A 13,921-nucleotide genomic window follows, 5' to 3' on the forward strand; every position below is an offset into this window, starting at 1 on the left:
ATAAGCATGTAATAGAGGAAAGCTTCATCTATTACATCATTTTAGGAACTTTGCCAAATGAAGTTATACTTTACTGACTTCAGAGCTGCCAGAAACAAAACCTAGAGCAGCATGAGGCTTCAGCCTCTACCATCACTGATCTTTGGCTGATGTTATCTAGCAGCTCCGCAGACATTTAAGTTGTCGTTTCAAGCAGACTTTAAGCAAAAACAAATGCTAAAAGAAGCAGCCTTGCCATCTTGCAACTACTACCCGATCCCTCCTATTCTTGTGCCATGATTTCTCATATTTAGATAAAAACATTTGCAAAGAGAACCTAGAACAGATTTTTGATCTGCTTACAGCCATCCTGTTTATTTGCCAATCCATTATTCAGCTTACCATGTGGCCACCACACAGGATGCAACACGTGAACAGGACCTGGCACTGAATGCTGAAGGCAGTATTATCCCTTTCAACAGCAACACCAGATTCAAGCTCTTCCAGGAGCCTAACTTTTAAATCAATTTTTTTTTTTTAGGTACTGCTTAAACACACAAACAGAGTGTGTTACTAATACAAAGATTTGAATTACTTTGTTTACATTTTAAAAACATTTCTTACTTGCTTGTTAATCTACTTTCAACACTTAAAAACAATACACACTTCAAATCTTTTAAATGAGATGTTTACCCAAGCCTTAAAATAAAATACAAAAAAAAAAAAAAATCACTAAGTTCTTCAGTTTTCTCTGTTCCACATGGCAAAAGCCCCTAACTGGACAAAGCCCCTAACAGCCTGTTCTGAATGTAGTATAGATCAGGATTCCAGCATAGAGCCAGCCTGAGATCCCTTCCAAGAACAGTCGTTGTATAACTATTGTACAGAAACAAATACATGAAACACGAAATTTCGGAAAAGAAAAAAAAGCCACACAAACAACAAGCAGCCTTCCTCAAAATTAAAGCTAATGCCCGTACTCCCAGCTGCAGAAGGACATAGTTCCAGTTAGAGAAACTGCTTAACTGCATTTATTAAAACTTACCCAAAATATGTTTGCAAACAGCAAATGGTGATTTTGATTTCCTAAACGATAAGAATATGTGCTCGGCATGTTGGCGTTGTTCATTATTGACCATGGAAGGTGGTGCCTGAAAGAGGAAAGAAGAGTTATTTAAGTATTAAAAAGCAGTTACTCTACAACCCAACTGTAAATACAGGAGCAATGTCATGAACTTATCAATATTTGCCTTGTTAAATATCAAAGCAAGTATCGTTTTGTAAAACTACCTGTTCTTTCTTAGTCACAGCTTCTTCTATACCGCTATGTATTCACGTTGTGTGCACATCAGTGTGAGCATCGAGACATCAGGCAGAGCGTGAGTAATTCTAAGTATTATGTTCTGAATGATGCTTCAGAAGATAATCAAACCAATCCTTATTTCCCAAACCAAAAATATCACTGCACATCAATTATGTTGCCAACAAACTCACAGACACAGAAACAAAGTTCTATTTTTGCTTTAGTTCTACTTTTTTTTTTTTTTTTTTAAAGACTTGAATGTCTAATAAACTCAAGGGATTAAGAATCTTGACCATGGATATGCTCTAAAATCACATACTGGCAGTAACATACTACCCTCTAGTGTTTAACTTTAAAGTTGACATCTTAAAGATGGAGCAAGGGCTCAGATTCAGGTCAGCTCATTTGGGGATGGCCGCACTGGTCCCCCAGTAGCCTTGTATGACGGGCAGCTTGGCTGTCCAGGTGACTCCTGCTTCTCCACCACTGCTGGCGACGCCAGCTTCATGTGGAGCTCAAAAAATACTCTTACAGGGAACTGACACCCAAAGCAGCATAAGCTGAACTGATACGCCTTCAAGAAAGGAACACACACAGGTAGAAAGACTAAGGCTCCACTGACAAAAAAGATCTGGGGGTGTTGGTTGATACTCATCTCACCATGAGCCAGCAGTGTGCCCAGGTGGCCAAGAAGGCCAACGGCATCCTGGCCTGTGTCAGGAATGGTGTGGCCAGCAGGAGCAGGGAGGTGATCGTCCCCCTGTGCTCGGCTCTGGTGAGGCTGCACCTTGAGTGCTGTGTTCAACTTTGGGTCCCTCAGCACAAGAAGGACATGGAGGTGCTGGAGCGTGTCCAGAGCAGGGCTACGGAGCTGGTGAAGGGCCTGGAGCACAAGGCCTGTGAGGAGCGGCTGAGGGAGCTGGGGGGGTTTGGGCTGGGGAAGAGGAGGCTCAGGGGAGACCTCATTGCTCTCTGCAACTGCCTGAAAGGAAGCTGTGGGGAGCTGGGGGTCGGCCTCTGCTCACAGGTAACCAGTGATAGGACCAGAGGGAATGGCCTCAAGCTGTGCCAGGGGAGGTTCAGGTTGGCAATGAGGAGACATTTCTGCTCAGAAAGAGCAGTCAGGCACTGGGACGGGTGGCCCAGGGAGGTGGTGGAGTCACCGTCCCTGGGGGTGTTCAAGGAGAGGTTGGACGTGGTGCTTGGGGACATGGGTTAGTGGGTGACAGTGGTGGTCCAGGGACAGTTGGACCAGATGATCTTGCAGGTTTTTCCCAACCTTATGGACCGTACAAGCATGGGCTTGCATAAAAAGCATAAAGCCAGGCTGAGATGTTAGAGTATGTTACTGAACTTATACACTCCCCATCTGAGCCTTGTCCCTGGCAATCCAAGATCATACATGAGCTGCATCTTTTGATTTGTACCTGCTGCTCTTGGAATAAAAGCATGACACCTTAGCATAAAGACCAAGGTATTTAATTTAAGATTAATATTTTCCAGTAAGTACATTAAATCTGATTTTATTATTTCATCCTTGACAAGATGGAAGATTCAAACACGAGCTAGTAAATCCACAGATTAAAACTGATGCTCTTCAGTCATTTTCTCAATAATCTGACCAAATGAAGCACAGGAAAGCAGACTGCTGATCATCTGATTAAATGGGTCCTAATGAGCAGCTGTGCCCCTTCTTACACATCACATTTTTTCTAGTGAAGAATAAATGCCCTGTCCTTTCACAAGCCTGTACTCTGCTAAAAAAAAAAATAAAAGCCTCACATAATTAAGCCACGTGCTGCTTGCACAATAAAACCCAAACTCTGCTGTGTGCATTGCAACCAGCCATCCCCAGGAGCTGTCCCCAGCCATGGTGGTGGTTTCTGCAGTCGGGGCTGCAGCGCTTCTCTGGGCAGGCTCCAGCTACGTTCAATGCCACAGACCCTGCTGTGCTGGATGCTAGACGAGTATTTGGAGCAGGTTATCAAGAGCACAGGGATGAAAGCACAGCCACAGCCTGACACACAGCTCGGTCTGTGCTGTTGCATATAAACCCAAATGAGAAATGCAGCCCCCACTTCTTCCCTTTGTGTGGGCGAGCATTTGTGCAAACACAGAGAGAGCCAGACGAGGGAAGTGGTCACCAAAAAGCATCCCAAAGGCAGGCTTATTTTGCACCTGTATCAGCCCTCCAGCCTGGTTCACCATAAGACAGCACAGCACAGGACATGCGTGTCACAGGGTGCTTTTTTTCAGCATCATTTACCATTTAGAGTGCATTTAATCTACGGCCTCTGTTGCTGTGTAACATCACAGGAATCCTCTGAAGGCTCCAGAAGTACGCAACTTTGGTCAATGAAGTTTCATGAGAACTAAGAACGAAGCTTCCCAAGACAAGTGATTTATGTTTAGTAACCCTCTGTCACCAAAAGGAGACGTCTTGCTCCCTTTCTTGTTCTCACCTGCATGGCCTCCTTGCACTATCCCTTATATTACCTAACTCCCCCACCCCTAAAAAAAAGTGACACTGCCTTTTCAGCACTACTGATCTCGCAGATCAGCTCTACAAGCTTGTGAAACCTAACGCTAATTATAGCGACCTCAGAAGAAATGCTTTGGGTGTAAGTGACAAAGTCTGGGGCCATTTACATGCACGTTCTTAGAGCAAAAACAGCAAACCAGGGCTACCCGATGTTGATTTTGCATTAACAAAGCTTGTTTGAGTTTGTCATGCAGTTTATACTTGTTTCCAGTGTCCTGTAATACTTAAGGACAGACCACTTTTAGGGAGATCAGCAGTAAATGACTGCACAACTGTAAAAAAAATAATTACAGCTGGTTTATGGGAAATAGTCCCTTATGCTTACAGTAACTAGAAGAGAGCTCTTATTTCACGTAACTTTAACTCTTCTGGCTTTCTGAAGTCTGATTACAGAAGACCTGTGGCACTTTGGGAAGGCATAAGGCACATCATGTTCCTGTATTAATTAAAATAATAATAATTATACATCATGAACTCACTCTCAAAACTGTCCTGATTAGAGAAGTGCTGCAGGCGAGCTTTGGAGTGCAGCCACCAGAGGGAGCTTAAAGCTCACCGTCTACTGTCTTCACGGGATTCAACATCACTTATTGGTAAATTGGAAGTATTTAAAGTCCAGCTAATTTAAGGCTTTAAAGAAAAACCCAGCACATGCATATTCTGTGTGTAAATTTCACATTACAAGAGCACTGGCTTAAGTGAGCCTGACACAATAGTGCTGGAAACATACCCCAGCCTACCGTGCTTGGAAAATCTCCCAAAATACCTCCATGTTCGTGATCTTTTTTCAAATTTCGGAGAAGAGTTTGAAGGAGACAATCAAGCATAGAGGGAATTAGAAATCATAGTGGTAATGATCAGGTTTCTTCAGCATGCTGAAACTACAGCCAGTCATACTGCTTCCCGTTCTGCACTGCCTGATGTTACTGCTAACGCCCATTTGCTCATTTTGTCTTACAAGTTACCTATACAAAGTTCTCCAGGACACAGCAAGATCCGAGGTATCGCCCCATAAAGAGACAGCTCCTAGGTAACACAGTATTGCAAATAAAATCACTTCCTCTCAGCTACCAGCAGTGTCTGGATGCAGAATGGGAACAGCAACAGCAGCGTTTGCTGATCAACTCCAGCATGACCGCCTACTCCAGTGACCATTATCCACACAGGAAAGAAAGGAAGGCTGAAAAAAGACAACACTAGTCTGGCAGACAAATACCTTCAAGACTGCTAAACTTTCTGCAAGCCTGGACAGCTAGTAAGAAAGAAAATAAGGAGACCAGTTCTATTTAAGTATGCAACAACAACAAAAATGGCAACAAAGCCAGTAAGCATGCTAGAAGACATAAATCCTGCACATGTTTAGGGAAATCCCATACTTCTCTGCAGTTGTGAAAAATCTTGCCTGCCATTTTTCTGCTCAGTGAAGAAGCATAGGCAAGATGGGGTCTCTGCTTTCTCTTCGCACTCCTCTGAGAAACCACAGATAATAGCAATGACTCTCCTCATGCCACCAGCAGTAAATGGGACAGTGAAAATAATCCTTTTGAGAAGAGCAGAAACACTAACTTCAGGAGAAAACAGAGTCAAAAGTAGAAAAGTTCTTTTTTGACTCACAGTCCAAAAAAAAAAGGGAAAGATGGAGACTGATACTCCCCTTATGTTAAACGTGTGGTTGAATCCTCAGCATCTTTCTAATATTTTGGGATCCAGAGTGATGCAATTTGAAGGAATGTGTTGGCACAGATCACAGGTACACACGTTTTTCTGGTGTACTGTAAGTACCCTTCAAGTTTCATTAAATACACGGGGAATGACTGCAGCTCTTACTGTATATAAGGATCAGTTCTGACAGGAACAAGTCCCTCCATTTGCATTTCAAACACAGCCGAGCCCAAAAGTTAGGCAGTGATCTTCAGTGGTTAAGAGAGAAATTAGCTTCTTATAAAATACATGCTTCATTAGAGTCCTAATCGTTTCCTTTAACAGACATGCCAACCTTCATCTGATCTTGCACTTTCTGTATGTAAAAATCAATAAAATCATCACGCTTTTCAGGAAATACCCCATCCCTGCTTGCACGCAAGGAGAATTACTTTGGAAGGTCAGGAACTGCCACTGTGAAACTAATCCCGAGTTGGGTTTTTCCTTCTGTGATTTCCTGAATCCTAACCAATTCCATCAAAATGCTGTGTGCTGTTAGAACAGATGCTTCACAAGGAACTAAACACAACTTTTGTGCGATTGCCTTTTCATTCCAGTGTGGAACTGGATAAAAAATGAAGTTGGATTCAGGTTTCTGTCAGAAACAGAGATTCCAGCTCAATGGGCTCCAGTTCAGCACAGCCCCTTAAATCCCCTCTCTCTCACTTTCTTACCTGTGTGAGCACATTTTGAGAGACCCCATCACGGACAGAGCTTCAGCACCTCTCTCCCTACCGACAAAATAAGGGGAGCCCCAGCACTGCTCATAAAACAGCTCTACTTCTGGCACCCTTAGCATTAGCAATCTGCTGATGTGAAAAACACAGGAGCCAGGAACACAACAAATTAATCATACCGAACTGTTCCAAAGGGCACTTGGATCCTCAAAAAAACAGACAGCACCGGTAGGTTTTTAGCCAGATTTCCCATTCCTATTGCATGCACCCTTCATTTTGTACTACGTGAGTATAAAGAAGAGCACCTGACGCAGCAGCACCACATAGTTCCATCATTTTGTATATTGCCACTTACTTTTTCATCACCAAATAATCCCCATCTTTGTTTCTTCCTCAGAAATCTGTGTTAGGTAACTTTAATTATATTTTTCCTGTTCCTCCTTTGATGATACACCATAAATTTAAATGATATATTATTCACCGATGCCATGAAAAAAGGGCAGCACAACTGGGAAGGAATAAAAGGGCTACAAATTTAGCATACACTACCTAAGCAGAAAGTGATTAATGCAAACAAATATTAAAAATAAAGTTTTAATTCACAGCACACTCAAAATAGGACAGCAGAAGCTATGTGAAAGGGTTAGATCAAGCGCCATTTGGAAAACAAACATGAGTAGGAAACACCTGGTGAAGGTACATGTGGGGGAAAAGGGGGTAAAAAATAAAGTTTTTGGGGTTTTTGTTTTGTTTTAAATAGAAGTAGTAGTTAGATGCAGACAGAGGATGTAAAGTTACATGTACATGTATGTATTCAGATCCACACACTCAGTACAAGCGTTTCCTACCTCAGTAACATACCTTTAAAAAACGTAACTGGAAGTTGTCATTGATGGCAAGTGCCAAGCAATGAAGGTAACGAAGACATGAGAATGAGAGGGAATGGGTTACAAGTATCAGATGTAGTCTTTGTAAGACATTTGAAGTTGTCTCTGCTTTTTCAGCCCCTTCTACTTACTCTTGGGAACAGTCTTTGCTTTAAAAAGAAAGTATCAAATCTCCCACCCTGCCAATTTTAGGCAGGCAGTTTCATGTTGGACTTTACATATAAAAAATATCACATTTATAAGTGACATTGTTTTCTTAAAGGTTTTAGGTGTTGGAGTCTATTACTTATGAATCACTTCTGGACAGGGACAGTATCTTACGATTAAAAACTTCTAACATTCAAGTGACAATGTTACTATTAAAAATCAGTAACCAAAGAGCTTTTCATTCAAGTATTACTGAGTTAACCAGTTTACACTTATCTCTGCATTATATTCTTGCTAAAAAAGAAAAAAAAAAAAAAACACCACCCACAATCTCCTATAAACATAATTAAGAATCAGATGAACAGCATTTATTCCTTGCAGACAGAGAAGTTTGCTTGAGACAAATTCTGCTTTTTCACAGACTTCAGCTGTGGCACGACAGCACAGAATACAGCCAAATTGAGCATCCTTCTGCAATTACCCAGAGGGAAATCGGCAAATTAGCATGGCTTAAAGAACAATCATGTACTCCTCCAGACTTTGCTGCTTTTTAAGAGAACACAGAAAAAGTGCACTGGAGTGTTTTAAGCTGACACCCACGGTATTCCCACCTACAAGAAATGTCTCCTGTGAACAGCACAGCCTAAACACTAGTAGCATTATGAAAAGGCAAATATGCCTACTGAGAGAATTTTCTTGGATTTAGAACAGATCGAATTGCTTGTACCTGCTACTATTAAAGCCAAGAAGAATCTGTCTTGCCAAAGGCAATGTTTATGTCTGCAAGTAAAGTACATTACAAACTCAACAAGCATAGAAATAATAATAATAATTAAAAAAAAAAAAAGCTTATTTCTACTGAAAGCACGACTTCATAAAATTCACCCCAACTTCCCAAAGTGAGGTTCCCTAGGTATGTGGGAGAACCTTGCCTTCACTGTAGTCAAGACCGAAGACAAAACTGTTCCCTAACTGCAGTCTGTGGGCCACTATCAGCTGATGAAAAAGCAATTAACCATGTTAGCTGTTCCTCAAAATGGTGTCTAGACTCTGCTACAGGGAGTCTGGAAGCCTCAAAAAGCCAAGAAACAGAATTTGTGCCAATATACAAGGACAAGCAAAAGGCACCACAGACAGCAGTGTCACCGCTGGGGCTGGACCTCGCTGACTGCCACCGCTAGGCAAGACGTACTTTGAGAAGCAGGGAGGGAAGGGAGCGCCCAGATGGCTCACCAACACGTCAGGCAGGCAAGGAAGCCAAGCAACAGTGAGGCATATGCAAAGCAAAAAGATCGTGAGTAAACCCGAGAAGCATGTGCAGGGGAACACCATGTGATAGTGGTACCGTAGTTGCGAGTAAGGGCAAAAATAGGAGAAAGAGACAAATCAAACACAAGGGCAAGCAGTATTTTTAACTGGTGCACTTACTGTATTAAGAAAAGCTAAATATATTACTCTACCCATGTAAACGATCATTATAGTGGAACCAGACCTAAGTCATGAAGTTACCGTGCACTTCTAAAATGCTCAAAGCCTCCAAAAATAAAGACTTCAGTGTCTTAAAACAAACAGACAAAAACCCTTAGAGAATTACTTACCAGCGCAATCCTTCTCTATAAGCAAGTAAATTATACATAAGAATGAGATTCCCAGGATAAGGAGATTCCAAGTTTGAACTCTACCAAAGTCACGGATAGCAACATGCCCCAAGACTGTGTCACACTACCTCCTCCTGTGGAGCCAAGCCACAAGACTCCATCCCTGTGTTGCTAGTAACACTCTTCTAGTGTTTCACATAGGCTGTAAGGAAAAAAAATAAATCACAGCATATCCAATAACCATCATTTGCCTTAAGAAAACCTGGAATCATGGAATCAGAGAACTCAAATACAGGAGCCAGACCCAGGCGGCTGGATGGGTGGCAGCACTCTTCTTTACAGCCTTTCACCCTGTGATTCTAGGGGACACTGACACCTAACAACACAGGAATATCACATCCACTCGTGCAACAGACCCCACCAGACAACGATTCAGGCTATGCAAGGATGCTCTTCAGCATTCAGCAACCGATTCCTAAGTGGATGAGATGTTCTTCCCTCGGGCACCAGGCCAGCAGGCAGTTTAGACAGCCAGCATTGATAGCCTCTTTTGCTGCCCACTTCAGATCTGGCATTACATGAAAGTGAGAGCCCTGAGTAATAGCTAAACTACTACTGAAAACCTAGCTAGCAAAATAAACAGCTTAAACTATGTTCCAATTCCTTCCTTTGCACTTGTTTTCTGGGGTAATCATTTAAATTTCAGCACAAACGTATCTTTGAAATTAAAAGATACCTAAGATTGTTTTTGAAGACTGGTAAGAAAGATGCGATAGATGGTTTCTGACCAGGCCTGCAATAAAGACAACACAGTGAAATTTAAAACTTTCTGAATAAAAACTTAGTTGGATTAAAAGAGATTCTTCCCCAAACTGATTATCAGATGAATTATTTAAACCCCAGAGTGCCCAGTATTTCTCGGTTTATATTTGGAACAAATGCGTGACTGCTCAAGGAATTACCTCCTACACATCTGCTCACTCACATCTTGCTTTCATGCAAACTTAACAATAGGATTATTTTTTCTTCCTATCAGATTTTGTTTTGTATTTTGGAGCTTAAGTACTTAATACAATCTTTTACAAGCAAAACAGAAGATAAATTGTGGTTTGTGATAAGATCTATTCTCAGTTTTGAAACGGTCTTATATAACACACTATTTATACCCATTAATTGAAGGGAGAGCCAAAGTAAATCATTGCCATCAGTATCAAAATGTCTGCTGAGATGAAACTTCCTCTCCAAGATAAGCAACGAAAACTAGAGATATTATTCCACTAGTAACGATTTGATCCTCAACCAGATGTTATTACAGGCTCTCCAGTGAAATTAGCACTCATTTACCTGCACAACACACTACACATATGTGATTTGTAGTAACCAGTCTGCAGAGGCAACTGTCCTCACAAGGACACAGCTCCCACTGTCCATGCCTGCTTTTCTGCATCAAAACGGGTACCCAAGACCTGCTGCTCGAAGAAGAGTGGGTAGGATGTGGAAGGCAGAAGGGAGGAAGGTAGAGCAGTGTCTTTGTTAGAAGAGGCAAGACCATGGTGAACCAAGAGGAACGAATACAAGCTGATGAAGGTATTGCCCTCAAGTAGGTGTGGTAGGATGCTGACAGATGGATGCCTGTAGCTTGTCTAAATATCCATAAGTTGTTCATCCACTATCATCGCTGGCTGTTGTCAGTCTCCTTGCAGTATTATTGGGCACTTTCTCTTTCCTGGCTATTTTGCCCACGAGTCAACAAGAAAGTTTACAAATTCAACTAAAATAACAGTATGTTAACTCACATGAACCTACTCTAAGTAGGTTAGGTGAACAGGATCAGCTCACACTCCATCTACCCTGTGCTGGATTGCTCCCACAGAATTTCAGAGAATAATCAAATTCTGCATGGGAAAGTTCTGTACATCCCAAGAGTTATTACTTGAAACTTGTCAGTGTCAGACCAAACTCATATGGCCCCATATAAAGTTATCACAAGAGCAGCACGCACAGAGTTAGAACAGATCTTACACTTCAATCAAGATCTAGTTTTCTTTTAAATCTTAATGCTTTCTTTATAACCCCTAGGACAAGAAAATGTTTGAATTTAATTCCAAGAAAATTCAGTGTAAACTTTAATAGTCTTTTCTTCTTAACTTCAGAGAAGTCTTAACTTCACTAAATTTAAGGAAAGAAAGCCTGGATACAGCATGACAGAACAGTGATGAAAAAAACTTCAAAAATAGTGTGCACTTTACATGTATGTTACTCTTTCCTCCATAACTGCAGTTACAACGTTGGTTTAAGCACACTGACAACAGATAAAGCTGAGAAATGTCCTACAACATACACCTAACTTACGGTAGTCTGGCTCGAGCAGCCAAAGGATGAATGCTGACACGAGGTCACAGCTCATTCTTAAATAAAGCCTTACTTACTTCCTAATCTCCACATTCACTGTTCTAAAGTTTCAAAGCATGAGCAAGGTCTGGCAGGCAGTTCTGTTTAGCAAAGTAATCTCTAAAATGTCTGGTGGATGCTGCTAGATAAATCCACAGAGTCCCTGAAGTCAGCAAGACTCTTCAAAGCAACAAGATATCAATGCCTGCAGACCTGAGAGAGTTCTGCCAGCACAGAGTGAGTGCAACTGAAGAAGGAGAAAGATAAAGATATAACTACACCTAATAGTTAAGGAAAACATCATTGTTCCAAATTGTTTAAAACCATTTAATGTTAACAGGGAGAATCAGTTAGCTCTGACTACATCAGGAATGAAACATCACACTGCAGTAGTACAGGAACCTTGTCCCCTGGAGCTGGAGAGAACTTAGCCTCTGCATCTGGCAGCAAGGAAGAGAAGGATTGGTGGCAATGGACCAAACTTTTCCCTCAGCTCCTACCAACTACGGGTACTTCTCTGTTTCTCCTGCAGAGAGGCATGAAAGATAAATGGGTCCCAACTTAATGCCTTGAGCCCATTATCCTAGAGGGTGGGAAGGAGAAGAACCTCACCATTCCCTCTCCCCATGGCAGGTCCTGGTTCTCCAGCAGGATTAGATTAGCTTGCAGCCAGGACAGGACACATCCACAGCCCCTGAAATCATAGCTGCACCTTGATGATAAGATTCAAGTAGCTCAACTCTGTATTGCCCATTACTGTACCTCTCAGACAGTACAGGCATGGCTTAATACAAGAGTCAGGACTGTGACAGTGTACTTCAAAGTTTTAAGTCAAGGACAATGGTTGTGACCCCTCTTCTACTATACACTAGATCATAATAATGCTGGCAATGGCCCTATTCCTTTCCCAAAGCTCAAAAGTAGTGTTGTAGATGATGTACAGCCTTTTTATTAGGCTCACCGTACATCAAATAATGTCAAGCAACTGCCTTCCTACCGCAAGAGAAACTAATCTTATTATCCCTATGTGAAAAAGTGTTTTGTGGTATCTTTTTTTTTTTTTCCATTGCCCAATTTCCAATCATATTTGCTGAAACTACAGCTATAACCACACATTTTGCAAGGGCAGCATTATTTTTACTCACGTAGCCTTTTACAGTAAGCACCTGCAGATGGAGCAGGGCATCACCGAGGTTAAGGGCCACTGCCCTAGGCCCAAGAAGACAAGTTCACAAAATCTTGACAGGGACTAGTTTTTGTGAACTTGATAGGGACCAGAATAGCAGTCATATCTCTGCAGCATCATCTGCAAAAGCCACTCACGGTGCCTTCACTGTTCATGCATTAAAACTCAAGGACAAACACAATATTAAATTCTATCTACCTCATGCTAACTTCTGACTATAGCTTCTCCAAATGAAAAAAAGAACAGGTTGAATAGCAATCAGAGGTCAGCATGCAGGTGTTGGTGGTGCAGTAACCCCTGCCGAAGCCAGGTCAAACACTGACAGACCTGTCCGGCCATGAGGCCACTGCTCTGAGCAAGGGCACTGAGGCGCAGGAGGCCATGAGGCCGAAGGAGCAGCAGGCCCATGGTACCCGCAGTGCTAAAACACACCACTGCCCACACCCGGTGGGAAGTCATCATTCTGTGAAAGAAACCGAGAAAATGACTCATTTTTTGTGTCGTAGAGTTGAGGCTTTGCCTCTCATCAGGAGCGTTTCCTCCCACCACTAATGAGGAAAGGCAGGCCCACACGTCCGCCAGCTGCCCAGCTCCAAACCTCAGGTTTTAGCACTTCCTCCTCCAGCAACCTTGATAAAATCTCAAAACCATTTCATCCTGGCAGAGTTATTTTGAAGTTGATTAAAAGTGAGATGAGAAAAATTTTAGAAGTTTTCAACGTACATCTGAATTTGACAGGGAAAACTCCTTCGGCTTAGCATATTTTCAAACGGCACGGCCTGAAATACCACAGGTTTTTACTTGGCTTTACTAAAAGTTTTGGTTTTTACCTGCCATTAATGGAGGCTTACGAACAGACACAGGCGAAGTACACAATAGTTGAATCAGAAATGTAACTACAGAAACATGAAATCAAGGTTTAACCAAAAAAAAAAAAAAAAAAGCAGCAGGCCCAAGGAGGAAGCTCATCACCTGAGCCAGCCCAGAGGGTAAGGAAGCACAGAGAAATGGTGAAAATACAAAGGATTTTGTTAAGCAAGCAATTTCCGTCACACTAAAGCAGGAAAAAATCTGGGCTTTCACTCATTGGATACTTAAAAAAAAAAAAAAAAAAAAAAAAAAGCTCCTTAACACTTCTTCCACTACTAGGAAACAGCAAGAAAAATATCTATCACTGCACATAATTTAGAAGATGGGATCACATTTATTCTTTTTTTTTTTTTTTTTTTTTTTTTAACTAATTTGTTCTGCTCTTACAGATACGGCTTGAACCACGTGTTACCAACGCAGTTACATCTCTGTATTCAAGCTCCACCAAACACACAGACAGGCAGTCATACAGTACGTATCTTGAGATTTTCTAAAAAGGACTTTTTTTTATGAAGAATATATTTTTTTCTTTTAATGCGTACATTCTGGGATTTTGTTTTGTTGAGAAGAGGCAACTTTTAAGATTCCCTTAAAGTTCAGTGCCTGAGTTCATTCCAAGAAGCCGGGGTAATTCAGCTAA

General features: G+C 41.7%; 1 protein-coding gene across 1 annotated transcript in view; it reads right to left on the reverse strand.

The window, feature by feature from the left end:
* Positions 1 to 13,921, reverse strand: part of XPO4 (exportin 4) — a 76,891-nt gene that overhangs the window by 55,953 nt on the left and 7,017 nt on the right. Inside the window, exon 2 of the mRNA XM_068671164.1 lies at positions 1,025 to 1,130. Coding sequence (XP_068527265.1) covers positions 1,025 to 1,130 — 106 coding nt within the window. The remainder of the gene's footprint in view (positions 1 to 1,024; positions 1,131 to 13,921) is intronic.

Source organism: Anas acuta, chromosome 1 (genome assembly GCF_963932015.1).
Source record: "Anas acuta chromosome 1, bAnaAcu1.1, whole genome shotgun sequence".
In the NCBI taxonomy this organism is placed as follows: domain Eukaryota; kingdom Metazoa; phylum Chordata; class Aves; order Anseriformes; family Anatidae; genus Anas; species Anas acuta.